We start from the raw sequence: 14,453 nt of genomic DNA, 5'->3' as shown, positions 1-14,453 counted from the left end.
AGTCGTTTTGAGTATTGTGTACACAATGAAATCTAAAATCACGAGTACTCGTACCATTCGACCCAAGTAAATCAATGACCCCGATATCACGTGATAGATAACAGCTGAGAAGAGAAGTAATACTTTATTCGTAAAAGAACGATTACATGTAATTCTAATATTCACACAGAAAGAAACACTCGATAATAATAAAACATTATGGTATGAAAAAATTCACATACCTAGGTATTTTATTAATTACTTACATATCATCATCTCACTAAATACGTACACAGAGATTTACACGACAAAAAAAAAGAAGAAAAAAAGACATATATAGGAACATAAAAACCAACAATCCTGGTTCGTCGTTTGGAGTGACACGACGATAAGAGGAATAAGGATGGGAATTGATTGTCGTCGAGGTACTGTCTTCTGTATGAAATTGTCAATTCATTTTCGCGATGTGGGTGCGAAGTCGTGTGAGATTTTGTTGCACGATTCGTCAAATACCATACGGTAGGTAAATGTAAGTATGTGTACAGGTATTAGTAAAGCTTCGAATTGGCATAAATTATTTTCCTGGTTATTTTCACGTTTCTCAGAAAAACGACTATTGATGAAACAGTTCAACTATCGGGCATATTTTATTTTTCAATTCATTCAAATTCACAAAAGTAACTTTCATTTTTTGAAAGGACTCTCTTTTTGAGTCTCTCAGGCACCCCTATTCTCCATTCTAAGCTAAGTAGTAAGAACTCGAAAGAGGAAACATTCCATGGAAGATCTTTTGACACAGACCGAAAAATTTACATTTGCCAGTGAATTAATTACCTATTTTAAATTCAAACAGGAGAAAATAAAGGTTTTTTTTTTCGAAAAAAATGCCCATTTGGTCGATCAAGCGTTTTTTTAATGATTCCCGCATATTAGGGAATTTCTCAGAATATTCTCACCTCAAAAATGAAAACATATTCTCAAACTTTCTGTATTTACAAATGGATGCGACACCTGAAAATGCACATCTGGTAACACTAATTTCGAATATATCCATTTTTCTGGAGTTGAAACTTGAACACTCAGCAATAACTTTCAAAAATTAATCGCAAGAATATTGTAAGCAGCTCATGAAAAAACACAAATTCTCAGATTTTTAACACAACAAGATGCCAACCGAATCAAAAAAATTTTGAAATGGACAAGGAGGAATCAAAAAAGGATCCCAAAAAAGTAAAAACACCAATAGGGCAAATTTCAGCTGCTGAAATTTGTTTCTTGATTTTTGGAAAAATTTTTATATTTCAAACCCCCCCCCCATGTTTTGGATGAAAAAAATCAATAATTAATCAAATTAGAGTAAAATGCTGAAATTGGTTTAAGTATACCCTATTTTCGACCTTATGAGTTGACTGGTGATGTTTTCACTTTCAGATACCTGCTCCCGTTTTTGAAAAATTTCCATAAATAAACTCAAAATGAAATTCTGTGGGTATAAATTTGGATTTACTGTCTTCGTGACCCTTTCGATCAATTTTGGCTCGTATTTTCAAAATCGTCGTCGTCGTCGTGGTTCCTTATCCTTTACAGGACATTGGAAATCGCATTTTTGTGGTACCCTAACAGGGTGGAGGCGTATGCCTATTGCCACTGCGATTATTCTAGGGAATCGACGTTGTTTCGAGCTTCCACTAGTAGTTTCCCGTTGCTTTCTAGTGACATCTACACAAGCACCTTGGAGCTAGCCGGGTAGTTTAGAGACCCGAGCTCCTCAGTGTTGACCTCTATAGACGCTCGAACCAGTTTCAGCTTTTTGATTCTGCTAACAGATGGCGTGCATTATCTGTTAGCTCGGCTAAACTGGTAGTCCCACGGTACTTGGCGTGTAATGTTGATAATTGCACGAAAGATTTTTTAATTACACGCACAAGCTTGCCTCTGTAGCTGGGTTTGAACCGGGTACCTCGTGAACAGAGGTCCGCGGCTCTACCTACTACGCCAACGAGGGACTATTTTCAAAATCGGTTTCTGCTAATTAAAATACCTTTCAGAAAAAAATGGAAAAATCCTGCAAACGGGTGAATAAAAAAGATGTGAATTCGGTTTGTACCCTACTTTGAACCTTCTGAGCGAAATTGTGGTGGTTATGAGGTATTCTGGAGCCTCCAGCAGATTTTTAGATTCTCCAGTTTTTGGGACACAAATGTAATTTTTCGTTTTTTTTTCAAACCAATATTTTTTTTTCAAGTGAAAGCTCAGCTAAAAATTTCGGAAAAAGTATTTTTTCAAAACCAATAAAAATGTAATTAGGCAAGTTGAGTAGCTGGGTACCTTATGGGGAAACATTTCTGCGAAAAATTTAGTGAACATTTCAAACAACATGCCTATTTTCGATTTCTATACTTTTGATTTTGAAAAATATTCATTACATTTCATTAAAAAAATTGATGTAAAATGTCAACTTGTTGCTCAAAACCACTGTTCTTAAAATTTCAAAATTATTTGACATTTTTTGGAATGCAAATTCGAAATTATTGCTGTTGACTGCCCCACCTAAAATTCACTCAGACCACCTATGGTTTTGTTCATTGCTTTTTTGAGTTCATATGACAATCCTTCACTCGACTACATAAAATTTTGATGCACTTTCATTTTATTATGGCGAAAAAATTTTCTGTTTTGTAGCATTCTTCACAAAATTTTTGAAATTTTTTCAAAAACAAGCGAGCGCCTTGTTTGGCAAAAAAATGAGGACGCAAAAATTCACCATGTTTCATCTTATCTTCTTCAGTACACTAATCCCCAACCCTAATACTTCTGATTTCAATTTTTTTCCACAATATATAGGTACGTTCAGGCATATCTTTGCTTTTGGAGGGGGGAGGGGGGATTTTGATTTTGAAAATTTCGAATGAACAATACCTTATCCTTAAAACGAGAAGAGAGCAAAAAGTTCAAAAAAAATTACTGCTGTGAGTCGCTTAAAATTTCTCCATCGTGGGAAATTTGACTGAGAAAATTAAATATATTTAATTTCGCTATCAGCCTGTCAATCAAGTATTCTTCCCTTAAAATTGTGAATCGCCATTCACATTTTTTTGCTCTCCCCCCCCCCAAAAAAAAATATTACTTTACCGGAGTTTTTTTTGAAAAAATATCATTCTTTAGAGTTACTTATTACATTTTGATCCTTTCAAAAGTCAAGATAAACTGCGAAACTTTTTTCCTATTTTAATCAATGTCATTTTTTAAAATTTTTTCCCAAAAATTGATTTTCAAAACATGATGGAGGTCCGCTTAGGACACCTTATATATATTGTATCTACGCCTTCACTCGAATATCGATGAAAATAGCCTTGAATTTTACAATTAGTGGTTTCTTCTGATAAAATCCACAGTCTTGGAGGAGGAAGGAAAGTTTTCATATTAAATCCAAACTTTCAGAGGAACAAAGGGGATGACACCCACTCTTTTTCAACGCTTCAAAACTGTTTCATCAATACCATTCTTTTCTTTTCTTTTTTTCAAATTTCCGCTCTATTAGATACGTGCACAAGATACAGTGACGATCCTCGAGGTAAAATTAATTTCTATACGCTGATCCATTTTGCCACCGCGACCAACGACGACAATATTAATTCGAGTCGGGTAAATAAATTGAAAAAAATACTGCGTAGTAGTTGTCGTCGACGGCAGCGCGGTTCACGGTTCTGAAAAGAAATCTCATCGAGGAATAGATCACGATAGGAAAAAAAAGAAGAAGGATTCAGATGACGAGATTTGAAGATGACAACGAGAACGACGACGACAACGATGAAGAAGAGAAGACGCGGGTACAAGAGCGTAATTTTTTCTTCGTGTTAATTTCTTAGGCTTGTTCTTCGACATAGGTATTGTCATCGACTTGCTTTTTTGTTTTTTTGTTGAAATATTTAATTTGTATTTCCGGTAACGTTTTGTTACTAGTTTCGGGCAGAATGAACTTACCGTAGGCGATAGTAATAAAGCATACGATCGCGTAAGAGAATACCACGTTCACGATACCGATAGCGTCTAGAAATCGTGTAAAAGTTTTCACAACGGCGGCCGATATGAGGAAAGAGAAACATCCGTAGATACCATTCAAAGCACCTCGGTTTTTCGTCGGGAATAATTCACCCGATAAGATGAAAGGTAAAGGTAGCACTCCTAAGGTGCTGGCGACGTCGTAAATGTACACGCTGGCCAATACGATCCAAAAATAGGGCTGGGCTTGGTCGCCGTGAAAATTCATCTCGTAAACGGTTACGACCAACATAGCGATACCCATTACAAAACTAGTTACACCTAAAAGCACTCGTCGGGGTGTTTTTTGTACGGCGAATGGTGTGAAAAAGCTGGTTATGAAATTGGTCGTCGAATGATAAATGGCCGCCAAGGAACTATCAAACGGTAGCTTTAGATGGCCGAAAAACTCGACCGTATAACTTTCCAAAATCGGGCATCCGCATACCCTCTGTAGTGTCACCAAGCCTATTAGCATCACTAGCGGTTTCCACGATTTCATAACCGCGTGTAAGCTGCCACTTATGGTTTTAGAGTCTTTAGATGAGAATCCTAGCGAGTTCTCGATTTCGGCGATTTCTCGTTCAGCGTCTCCGGGGTTGCCTCGTATCCACGTTAGGATACTCAGGGCTTTCTTGTTGCGTCCTTTGGTCACCAGCCACGAGGGAGATTCGGGCAGGAAGAAGAGTAACACGAAACATACGCATGAGACGATTATGAAACCCAAAGCTGACACTCTCCAGCCGAAATTGTGTACTAAGAGGTTACATATCAGGATTCCGAAGGTGTAGGTGGGCTCGAGGAATCCCAGTAAAGGTCCTCGGTGTTCTGGTGAGCAAACCTCGGCTATATACGTAGAACTGCAGTAACAAGCGCCTGAAAAAATAACATTTTTACGTGCGTTATTATTATAAATATCCTACTTCGAAATATGTACAGTATGTAGGTGCTTAGTTAAGATAAGCTACGTACATAGAGGGATCCCTAATAATCAAACTGAATTTATAAATCAACCGTAGGCGATGTCGATGCAGTAGACATCTCGTCATATGAATTATCTTATAGTACTTGCCAATGCCAGAAATATGCATAGTCATCATATCTCGAATATCACATTCTCCTAGCTCATTGTTATTATGAAATGAAAAGAAAAATTGAGAAATGTTTCTTTTTTTTTTCTTTCTTTATGTAAACAAAAATATCAAAACGTCAGAAAAATCGTAGACGGCAAGTATTTGAATCTTACCATGTTCTTATCAAGACTTAGCCGTATTATCTCCCACATAAATTAGTAGTTTTACGGATGATTTATTAAATATATAGAAATGGATTACTCCGCCAAAACAAATACCTATCTTTATCAGTTACTTGTATTACAACGATGTTGCTACTGAAAATGCCATTTTTTCGCGTAATAAGTATGTTAAGCAATACTGATTTTTTTACGTCAAGAATGTGCTTATGTGCAATCAGTATTTTTTTTTTTTTTTTGAAAATTGCAAAGAAAATGATAGGTATTCAACTGGCGTAAAATGTGTGCTTATGTAATCAATACTTACGTATGTTTTTTTTCACTTTGCAATTTGTAAAAAAAATTACGCTTAATTGGCGTGAATTTTTTTATTCTTACTGAGAAAAAAGTCGAAAATGATAATTGTGAAAATACGCCAAAAAAATGCAATTAAATCAGCTGAGTAATTTCGATGTTCAAAAAGTGAGATAGTTACGAGCAATTTCGAATACATTTATACAAGACAAATATACTTTATATTTGGTTAAATTACGTGTAAGTTGAAGTGAATTTGATTAATTGCGAGTTTTTTTTGGCGGAAAATTGTTTTAGTTTTCATGGATAGGGCTATTAGCGTCAGACGAAGGTTGAAATGTGGTTTTATTCGCATGAAAGCATAGATAGGTGTATAAGACATAAGACATCAATGAAATTGGATCAATTTTGATTTCAGCAATAATTTTTAAAAGCAGGTGTGTATGGTTTATTGATATTCACACCTAATTGTATCGAAATTTGATCGCTACGTTTCTGCGTGAATATGTTTTTGCTCTCCCCACCCCCTCCCAAAAAAACTCAATGTTAGATACCCTACCTACACTGGGTATCCTCAATTTTATCATTCTGTTGAAATAGAAAAAAAGTCGTAGCAGTCTGCCGCTACGTAAGAGCCAAATTTTTGTGCAAGAAACATTGAGGGCTCTTGAACTACTCGCACCCTCGCTTCGCTCCTGTGCTTCGCCTCCGTTTAGGGGGACGTTGTCCCCTCCTACAACCCCCATGGGCTTCGCCCAAATCACTCCTTCCACGATTTCTTTCTTATGTTAGCGGGCTGCACCCCCCTTGGGCTTCGCCCAACTCTCTCCTTCCGCTGTTTCCTTCCTATATTCGCGGGGGGACTCCGTCCCCCCTGCACCCCCCTCGGGCTTTGCCCAACTCTCTTCTTCCTCCTTCAAAAAATGTGGTAACAAACCTGTCTTGACCCTGAAACAGGTCAAATGAGGTTGGAAGGTTGAAACCTGCAAAAGGCACTTCGGGTACACCCTCCCAATGTACTGTGAAAATTTGGACCCTCTAGGTCAATTTGGAGGGGCTGTAGGTCTGGCTAAATGTCAAAAAACACCCAAAAATCCACTTTTTTGACCCTGGAGAGGGGTCAAATGAGGTTGGAAGGTTGAATCCTGCAAAAAGCATTCAAGGGGCACCCTCTTATTGTATGCTGAGAATTTGGACCCCCAGCTCAATTTTAGGTGTGAGGGGGTCAAAAATAGGGGGAAAATGTGGTTTTTCTCAACTAAAATGGAGTGGGGATGACCTAGGAAGCTGAAATTTGGATATGTTGATCACAATAGAGGTACTGACCAATGGTATGAATTTGGACCCTTTTCATTCATTTGGGGTCATATTATGCCCCTCCAAAAAAATGACCTTTCTGTAAAAATGGGGTTGGACGGTTGAAACATGCAAAAGGCACTTCGGGTACATCCTCCCATTGTACTGTAAAAATTTGGACCCTCTAGGTCAATTTGGAGGGGCTGTAGGCTTGGCTAAATGTTGAAATTTTCAAAAAAGCACGTGAAATGGATGAAAAAATCCACTTTATTGACCCTGGAGAGGGGTCAAATGGGGTTGGAAGGTTGAAACCTACAAAAGGCACCTCGGGTACATCCTCCCAATGTACTGTGAAAATTTGGACCCTCTAGGTCAATTTGGAGGGGCTGTAGGCTTGGCTAAATGTCAAAAAACACGCAAAAATCCACTTTTTTGACCCTGGAGAGGGGTCAAATGGGTTTGGAAGGTTGAAACCTACAAAAAGCACTCAAGGGGCACCCTCTCATTGTATGCTGAAAATTTGGACTCCTAAGGTCAATTTTAGGGGTGAGGGGGTCAAAAATAGGGGGAAAATGTGGTTTTTCTCACTTAAAATGGGGTGGGGATGACCTAGGAAGCTGAAATTTGGATATGTTGATCATAATGGAGGTACTGACCCATGGTATGATTTTGGACCTTTTTCGTTCATTTAGGGCCATATTATGCCCCTCCAAAAAAATGACCTTTCTGTAATTTTTAACTTTGACCCTCCCCACTGCAAGGATCAACTGTAGCTCCCAAAAGAACCCTATTCTCCAAGTTTTATCTCATTTCATTCATTAGAACGTCTCTTGATCAAAAAAGTAAAAAATTCAAGTTTCGGTGAAACTTCTATATAAACATATAAATATATATATAAAAACTGACACACCGGGAGTCGTCTAGTCTGAGCTCAAAACGTCGAGAACTATCAAAATTTTTGACCCCCGACCTTTTTATCCAAAGTTGGGCCTACCGCAATAGCCATCATTTTTTACAAAAATTTGGCTAAAAAGTTGGGAGTATCATTTCAAAAGTATGTACTCACCTACTTGGTTTTGAAAAAAATGAAAAAAATTGGTACTGAAAAAAAATATATTTAATTTTTCAAAAAACAAAATGAAAAAAACACAGGAAAAACACCATTTTGAGATGCACGCTCACGGAAGAAAGGAGGGAACTTCGCCCTCTAATTTGTGTTGGAATTTCAAAAACATAATTAGATAATGAGACATGTCATTTTGATGTCTGCGGACACGTTGAGAACGAAGCATGAATTATTAGACCCCACTTTTTTGTGAGAAATCTTCAACTCGAAGTCTTTCCAATTCCAGGAATGATCAGGAGAAGGTACAATTATGGACCCCCTTCGTTTAGAGAAAACTAACTAGGGCTGTGGTCATGCTGGGTACTAAAAATTGTACTAGTAGTGTAGCATATCGATGATCCATGTACTTATTTCGGATCCATGCAAACTTGGGTGTCTCTCATCAGCAAATTGTTTTTTTGTGCATTATTTTCTTACCATTGGAAAATTTTACAAGTTTTTCATTCGGTAATTCATCAGCTTCAAATAACGTTTTGATAATTTTTTCTACCTTTTAAAGCCAAAAAGCTAGAGGGGTCCATATTTGTACCTTCTCCTCTAGTTTGAATCTCTCATTATTAAATGTCAGCTGCCATATCAAATGTTTGATTTTTGGCAAATTTTATTCGAAAATCCAAAAATGGTAATTTTTTGAGCATTGCAGTAAAAATAATGAAAATTAGTTCAGAAGATAATATTGACTTTCTCAAAGCTTATTCCGCCATTTCCGGTCATTATGAAGTCTCCAGCGAGATTATTGATATTTCCAATATTTTTTAAATTTCTCCTTAAAACGCGAAAATCATATTGAGCAGCTGAAAATCGAGGCCTGGCTTATCTTCGACACGTTCATTAACGAATTGATTCGTGTTTTTTTGATTATTATTCGTATTTTTCACCATTTAGGTAAATATGGTGCATAAAACATACTCAAGGTGTGTGACTCTTGAGCCAAAACCGATTTTTAGGTGCCCATCAAATTGATTTTCACATTTTCTGGAGAAATTCAAAAATTCTGGAAAAACTTAAAATCAAACCGTATGCTTCAGAATGATAGAGTCGATGTCGATATTATTCGTATCTTCGGGATTGCTGACTTTCATCATTTTTACCAAAAAAAGTACCTGCATTCGTTTAAAAAATAAGAAGGTATAAACATCTGATAACATCCAATTTCGGAATTTCAAAAATTTGCCCAAGTCTAAAAACATTTGAGCATTTTTGTTGTACAAGTTTCAGACCATGCTCTTCCAAAAATGTTATCCTCGCTCAAGTCGGAGATAAATACCTCAAGAGGTATTCCAAAATCTTGGCAATAACCCAGGTCATTACAGAATCTTGAATAATTAAGTATGCGTAAGTACTTTTTGAAATTGGGCCATTTTTTTCTAAACAGGTTGGGTTGAGACTAAAGCAAAAAAATTAGATTTTTCGGAATTTCTCTCTCTTTGAGGAATCATATCTTCCCTTCGCAGAGGCACTTCCGAAAGCTAAAATTTTTTCTGGGTGACTTTCAAGTTTCAGCTAAAAGTGAAGATCTTTACTGAATTTTATTAAAATATTTCAATTTTTTCTTCGTGATGCATCCTAGGTAGGTATTATTTATTCAGTACTGAAGTATTTATATGTACTTTGGTTTTTACGGACCTTCAAACACGTTTTGACGTTTCCTTAATATTTTGTAATTAAACTCGTATTTTACCATATTTTTTAAACTGCATTTTGTTTCAGTTTTTTCAAGTAGGTGCCGGACTTGAATTTTATTCTGAATTGAATGGAATTGTACCTAATCATACATGATTTTTGGTATGTATTTGATCGATTTTAGAAATACACGGTTACTTCAAGGAATCATTTTTGCCAAGCTTACGAGGGAACTATCTGAACCGGCAGAAAGAAAAATGCACGAATCAAAGCTAGATCCAAAGGGGACCACCTCAAGCCCCAAATCCAAAATTTCAAGTGCTGAAGTTGATTTCTCGATTTTTGGTGAATTTTTGAAAATTGAAAAATCCGAAAAATTATCAATTAGGTAGGTAATATGTACCAAAAATAGAAAATATTGATAAAAAATGGAATTTTCTCGGGAAGTGGTTCAGATGACGTCCCTAACTCATTTACGACTATCGAAATTCGGAAAACCGCAATCCCAGTCATTCTGGAGCCTCCAGCGATTTTTTATCATTTCTCCAGAAACTTGGAATTGCTGTGGAACGGCTAAAAATCAACTTCAGCACAAATAACTTTATTTGGGGCCTATGTGGGTTGCCTTTGACCATTTTTTGCGGTTGTCGCGAAAATCGGCGTCTGCCGGTTCAGATGTGTACTTTTGCCCATTGACTTGTACATTCTGGAGGCTCCAGAATGGTCGTAATGGGGGTTTTACCTATTCGGAACGTCGAAAATAAGTCGGAGCTCGATTTATTTGTGCTGAAGTTGATTTTCAGCTGTTCTACAGCAATTTCAAGTTTCTGGAGAAATGATAAAAAAAACGCTGGAAGCTCCAAAATGACTGGAATTGCGGATTTACGAATTTCGATAGACGTAAATGAGTTAGGGACGCCATCTGAACCACTTTCCAAGAAAATCCCATTTTTCATCAATATTTTCTATTTTTGGTATTACCTAATTGATAATGTTTCGGATTTTTCAATTTTCAAAAATTCACCAAAAATCGAGAAATCAGCTTCTGCACTTGAAATTTTGGATTTGAGGTCCTGAGGTGGTCTCTTTTCGATCTAGTTTTGATTCGTTCATTTTCGTTTCTGCCGGTTCAGGTAGTTCCCTGCTGAGAAATCACGCATACAAAACTATCATTTTCAAAAATTTTCTAAAAGTTCTGTCGAATTCTGAAATAGCTAAGATCGAAGAACCTCTTTGAGTACCTTCTAGGCACAGCAGTGTCGTTCTGATCACCACGACGACCACTTCTAATCACTTCCTTTACAGAAATACCATCTACAGCAGATGTTCAACGAGTCCTAATGAGAATCAGCTTATACACCATGAAGAATCACTCACCAGCAGCCACTCCAGCGATAAAAGTACCAATATACAGCATCTGCACATTCACCGAGAATCCTATAATTGCCCAGGCGACCGCAAAAGGAATAAATATCAATTGCAAGGTAGTCTTCCGGCCGATTAGATCCATTAGCATTCCTCCGAGCACGCAGCCGATGGGATTAGGTAAAATTGTCAGCGTGGCTGTAAAATTAATTTAAAGCGTTAAAAAACCATATTAGATATTGGACGAACGCATGTCGTCGCGTACACCACGTTACCGGTGTACATGGAAAAAATCCACACTTTGCGGATTAAACCGGTACGTTTCACATGGATGCTGATAGTGACCTATGTACTTGTAAAGGTGATATTTACGCATACGACTAACAACGTTTACGTTTTACGTAAAACAAGAAGCTGTGCTGTGTAAGTGTATCTTCATCGCACGTATATTAAAATTTTAACTCGTTTGTGGTAGATATCATTATGCATATGCATTACATATGTACAGTAGAAGAAGGAAGAATGTTGACGATTCAGCTAGTGATAACGGCTGAGAATTAAAAGACCATTAGAAATACACTGGATGGAGCTCAAGTTAATATCTTTTGGTGTTACTTATTCCTCACCTATGTTAGGTTAAATTTATTCAAAATTAAGTCGAACTGTTGCATTTATGGAAACATGGAAAAATATAGGTAGGTAAGAAATACACTGCTTCCCTTCCTATACCTATGAGAACTCAAGGACGACTTCGTAACGTTTTAAAAATTTATTCAAGGCGTGCTTTCGAGTTACATGGTACTACAGGTACTTGAGCAAAATATTTTTCAGTTTTTACTTCAAAAAATAAAATTACACAAGACAAGATATGGCGCGAACAAGACGAGCCAGCGAAAGAAAAACGAAGAAAAAACATGGCTAGCTATTGTAGAGCAACGTAACGAAATGACTTTAGTAGAGCTTTTGTATATTTATAAAATATACGTATACCTATATATAAAGTATTAATGATAAAAATTAACTACCTTTGTGTGGTGTAAGACTTGTTAAAATTAAGTATCGTACAACTAGAGGTACCTGACGTAAGAAGATTTGCTAATTAAGATAGAAGATAAGCTGTATTACCCCAGCATAAACAAAGACGAGAGTGTCGGAAAAAAGAACACAGGTAAGGTGAGAAAACAGGGTAGGAAAAAAACCTCTCATAGCGAGTGAGAGATTTAAAAGCTCGTATAATATTTTCGCCCGAGATGGTATAAATTTTAACTTTCGAGTACAAAAATCATAACGAATGTTTACTGCAGGCGGTATATAATTTGTTAATGGGAATTTTTTTTCCCTTGCAAGAAAAATTTCTAACGATGATGAAGTGTGTGTTGTTTTGTTTTATTCTATGTCAAGTTTCATTCTCACGATGACTCGAGTTAATGAGAATTTGCCAAATTAACGAAACGTTTTTCTCGAATTAGCGAGATAAAAGGGACGGATTCGATCTTGATTGAAAGAATTGATTGCAGCGACAAAATATTTTCTTATCGGTGTTGCTTGCTGAGTAAAAATGCATGTTGATAATTTTTCGCGTATGTAGGTAAATAAATTCATAAAATTTCGTAATTTCACTGAGGCGGATGTTATGAAGTTTACTATGGTGTTTATTGTTTTGTGATTCGTGAAATCATCTGTGTGAAAGTTAGTAGCTGCATTTCGAAATGGAAAAATAAACAATTTATGCCAAACATTTTCTCAATTTTCTGGAACTTGCATTGCTCGTAGGCCTATTTCTCACCGTTGAAAAGATCAAAATGTTGCGAGCTCAAAATTCTGCTCTACAAGGTTGATAGGTTGCATATACTTAAATCTTTTATTTGAGAGGCAAAAATTACACTTTTAATTTGCGCTTGAAAAGTTGAGGTTATCGAAAAGATAATTTTCAACGAATTGAAAAAATTTTATAATCGTTTTCAATTAAGGTGCAATATATGTACTTGAAGCCTAATTTTATTTTAAAATTTTGTTTCTAGTTGTTGCACTCTGTGCATTACAGAATTCTCGACGTACTTTGCGATTTCGTGCAAAATTTCAAAACTTTGAATTTTTTCCATATCACACGACTGGCTAATGTGGAAAGAAATCAGTTTGAGGGGAGAGAGGGGGGAGGATGTAAGAAGAGTAGATGAAAGATTCAGAATCAGACATCGTTTTCGACTGAGTAATTCTCAAAAAAAGTTTAAATTTCAGTGCCTACTAAAATTTTTCAAAAATGAAAACCTTTTTTCAAATTTTTTTCAAAAGGTACTTGATTCTAGGCATACCTAGGGTCCCTAAAATGACTTCAGGCCCAAGTCATCTTCAATAGGGGTGGGGGTAGGGGCTTCAAAAAAATCGGTGTCATATGTTGAAAAAAAAGCTGTTGACTACTTTTGGGTAGGTATAGGTATAACTGGAGCAGTTATTAGTGGCTTTATTAGCTCACAAAAAGGTCATCAAGTAGGTACCAGGTACATTTTAATGGGAGTATTCAAACATGATAAGGTTACATTCCTTCACCGTGGACAAAAAAATCACGATAGCCACGACGAAATACCAAACTGTACTATCCACGACGTAAGAAAAAAAGAACTAAAATTTGTTTTACTGGTAATAGAATCAATAATTTTTCAATTTTCAAAGTTGTGGTCATCAAATACTTACCATTTAAATATTTTCTTTTTTTCAAGAAAAAAAATGTCTCTTTTAAACGTGAGACTGATAAGCCACGGCGATGGATCTGGAAAATGGTAATCTATACAATTTTCACAGATTACCATTCGGAGAAGGGGTGACTGTATTTCCTTGATATCTAATTGTGAAATGGGCACAGCACTGCTATCACTAAAACAATACAGTGTAGCCATTTCACCGCAAAAAAAGTCGAATAGGAGAGACAGGAAAAAATAAACAAAAATTGGCCACGGCGATGGAGCAAAAACTGGTTACATCTTTTTATGACCTCGGTTTCAGGGTATAAGTATCATTCTGAAAATTTGTATTGGTTCTATCATTTACTCTGGATATCACACAATAATATAATTATACCCTTTTTTTCAGAAAAAGTGACAGTGTAATTAATTTTTGAAGATGAAGTTGAAAAATTGAAAGTGGTTACAAGCCACGACGATGGAATTTTTGGGGTTTGGGGGGACTTGACCCATAGTGGAGGGGGGTTGGGGGACATGAAACTATATGCACGTGATGCCCGAGGTGGTACATATCTACACAATGCCACCGAAAAAAAATTTCAATTGTAAATAGTATGTAAATCACCTGTTACATGATTTTTACTTTTTTTGAGAATTACCCTTTTTGAAAATCTCAATATTTGGGCACTTTTTACCTACATATTATACTTTATATAAAAGCACAAGTCGAAAACTGACATTTAAAAATCTTAAAAGATTAGACTGAAAACATCCTTTTATCTTCTTTTTTGCAACAAAC

The 14,453-nt window shown here is 36.3% G+C and overlaps 1 protein-coding gene across 3 annotated transcripts in view; it reads right to left on the bottom strand.

Moving 5' to 3' along the window:
• Positions 1 to 109: 109 nt before the first annotated feature.
• Positions 110 to 14,453, bottom strand: part of LOC135835452 (facilitated trehalose transporter Tret1-like) — a 44,156-nt gene continuing 29,812 nt past the window's right edge. For all 3 annotated transcript variants that reach the window (XM_065349711.1, XM_065349712.1, XM_065349713.1), the window contains exons 3-4: positions 10,989 to 11,174; positions 110 to 4,896 (exon numbers count right to left, since the gene is read on the bottom strand). In XM_065349711.1, the coding sequence (XP_065205783.1) occupies positions 3,845 to 4,896; positions 10,989 to 11,174 (1,238 nt within the window). In that variant the 3' untranslated portion in view covers positions 110 to 3,844. The remainder of the gene's footprint in view (positions 4,897 to 10,988; positions 11,175 to 14,453) is intronic.

The sequence above is a fragment of the Planococcus citri genome, chromosome 2 (genome assembly GCF_950023065.1).
Source record: "Planococcus citri chromosome 2, ihPlaCitr1.1, whole genome shotgun sequence".
NCBI lineage: Eukaryota > Metazoa > Arthropoda > Insecta > Hemiptera > Pseudococcidae > Planococcus > Planococcus citri.
This window is presented reverse-complemented; position numbering and strand designations above follow the sequence as displayed.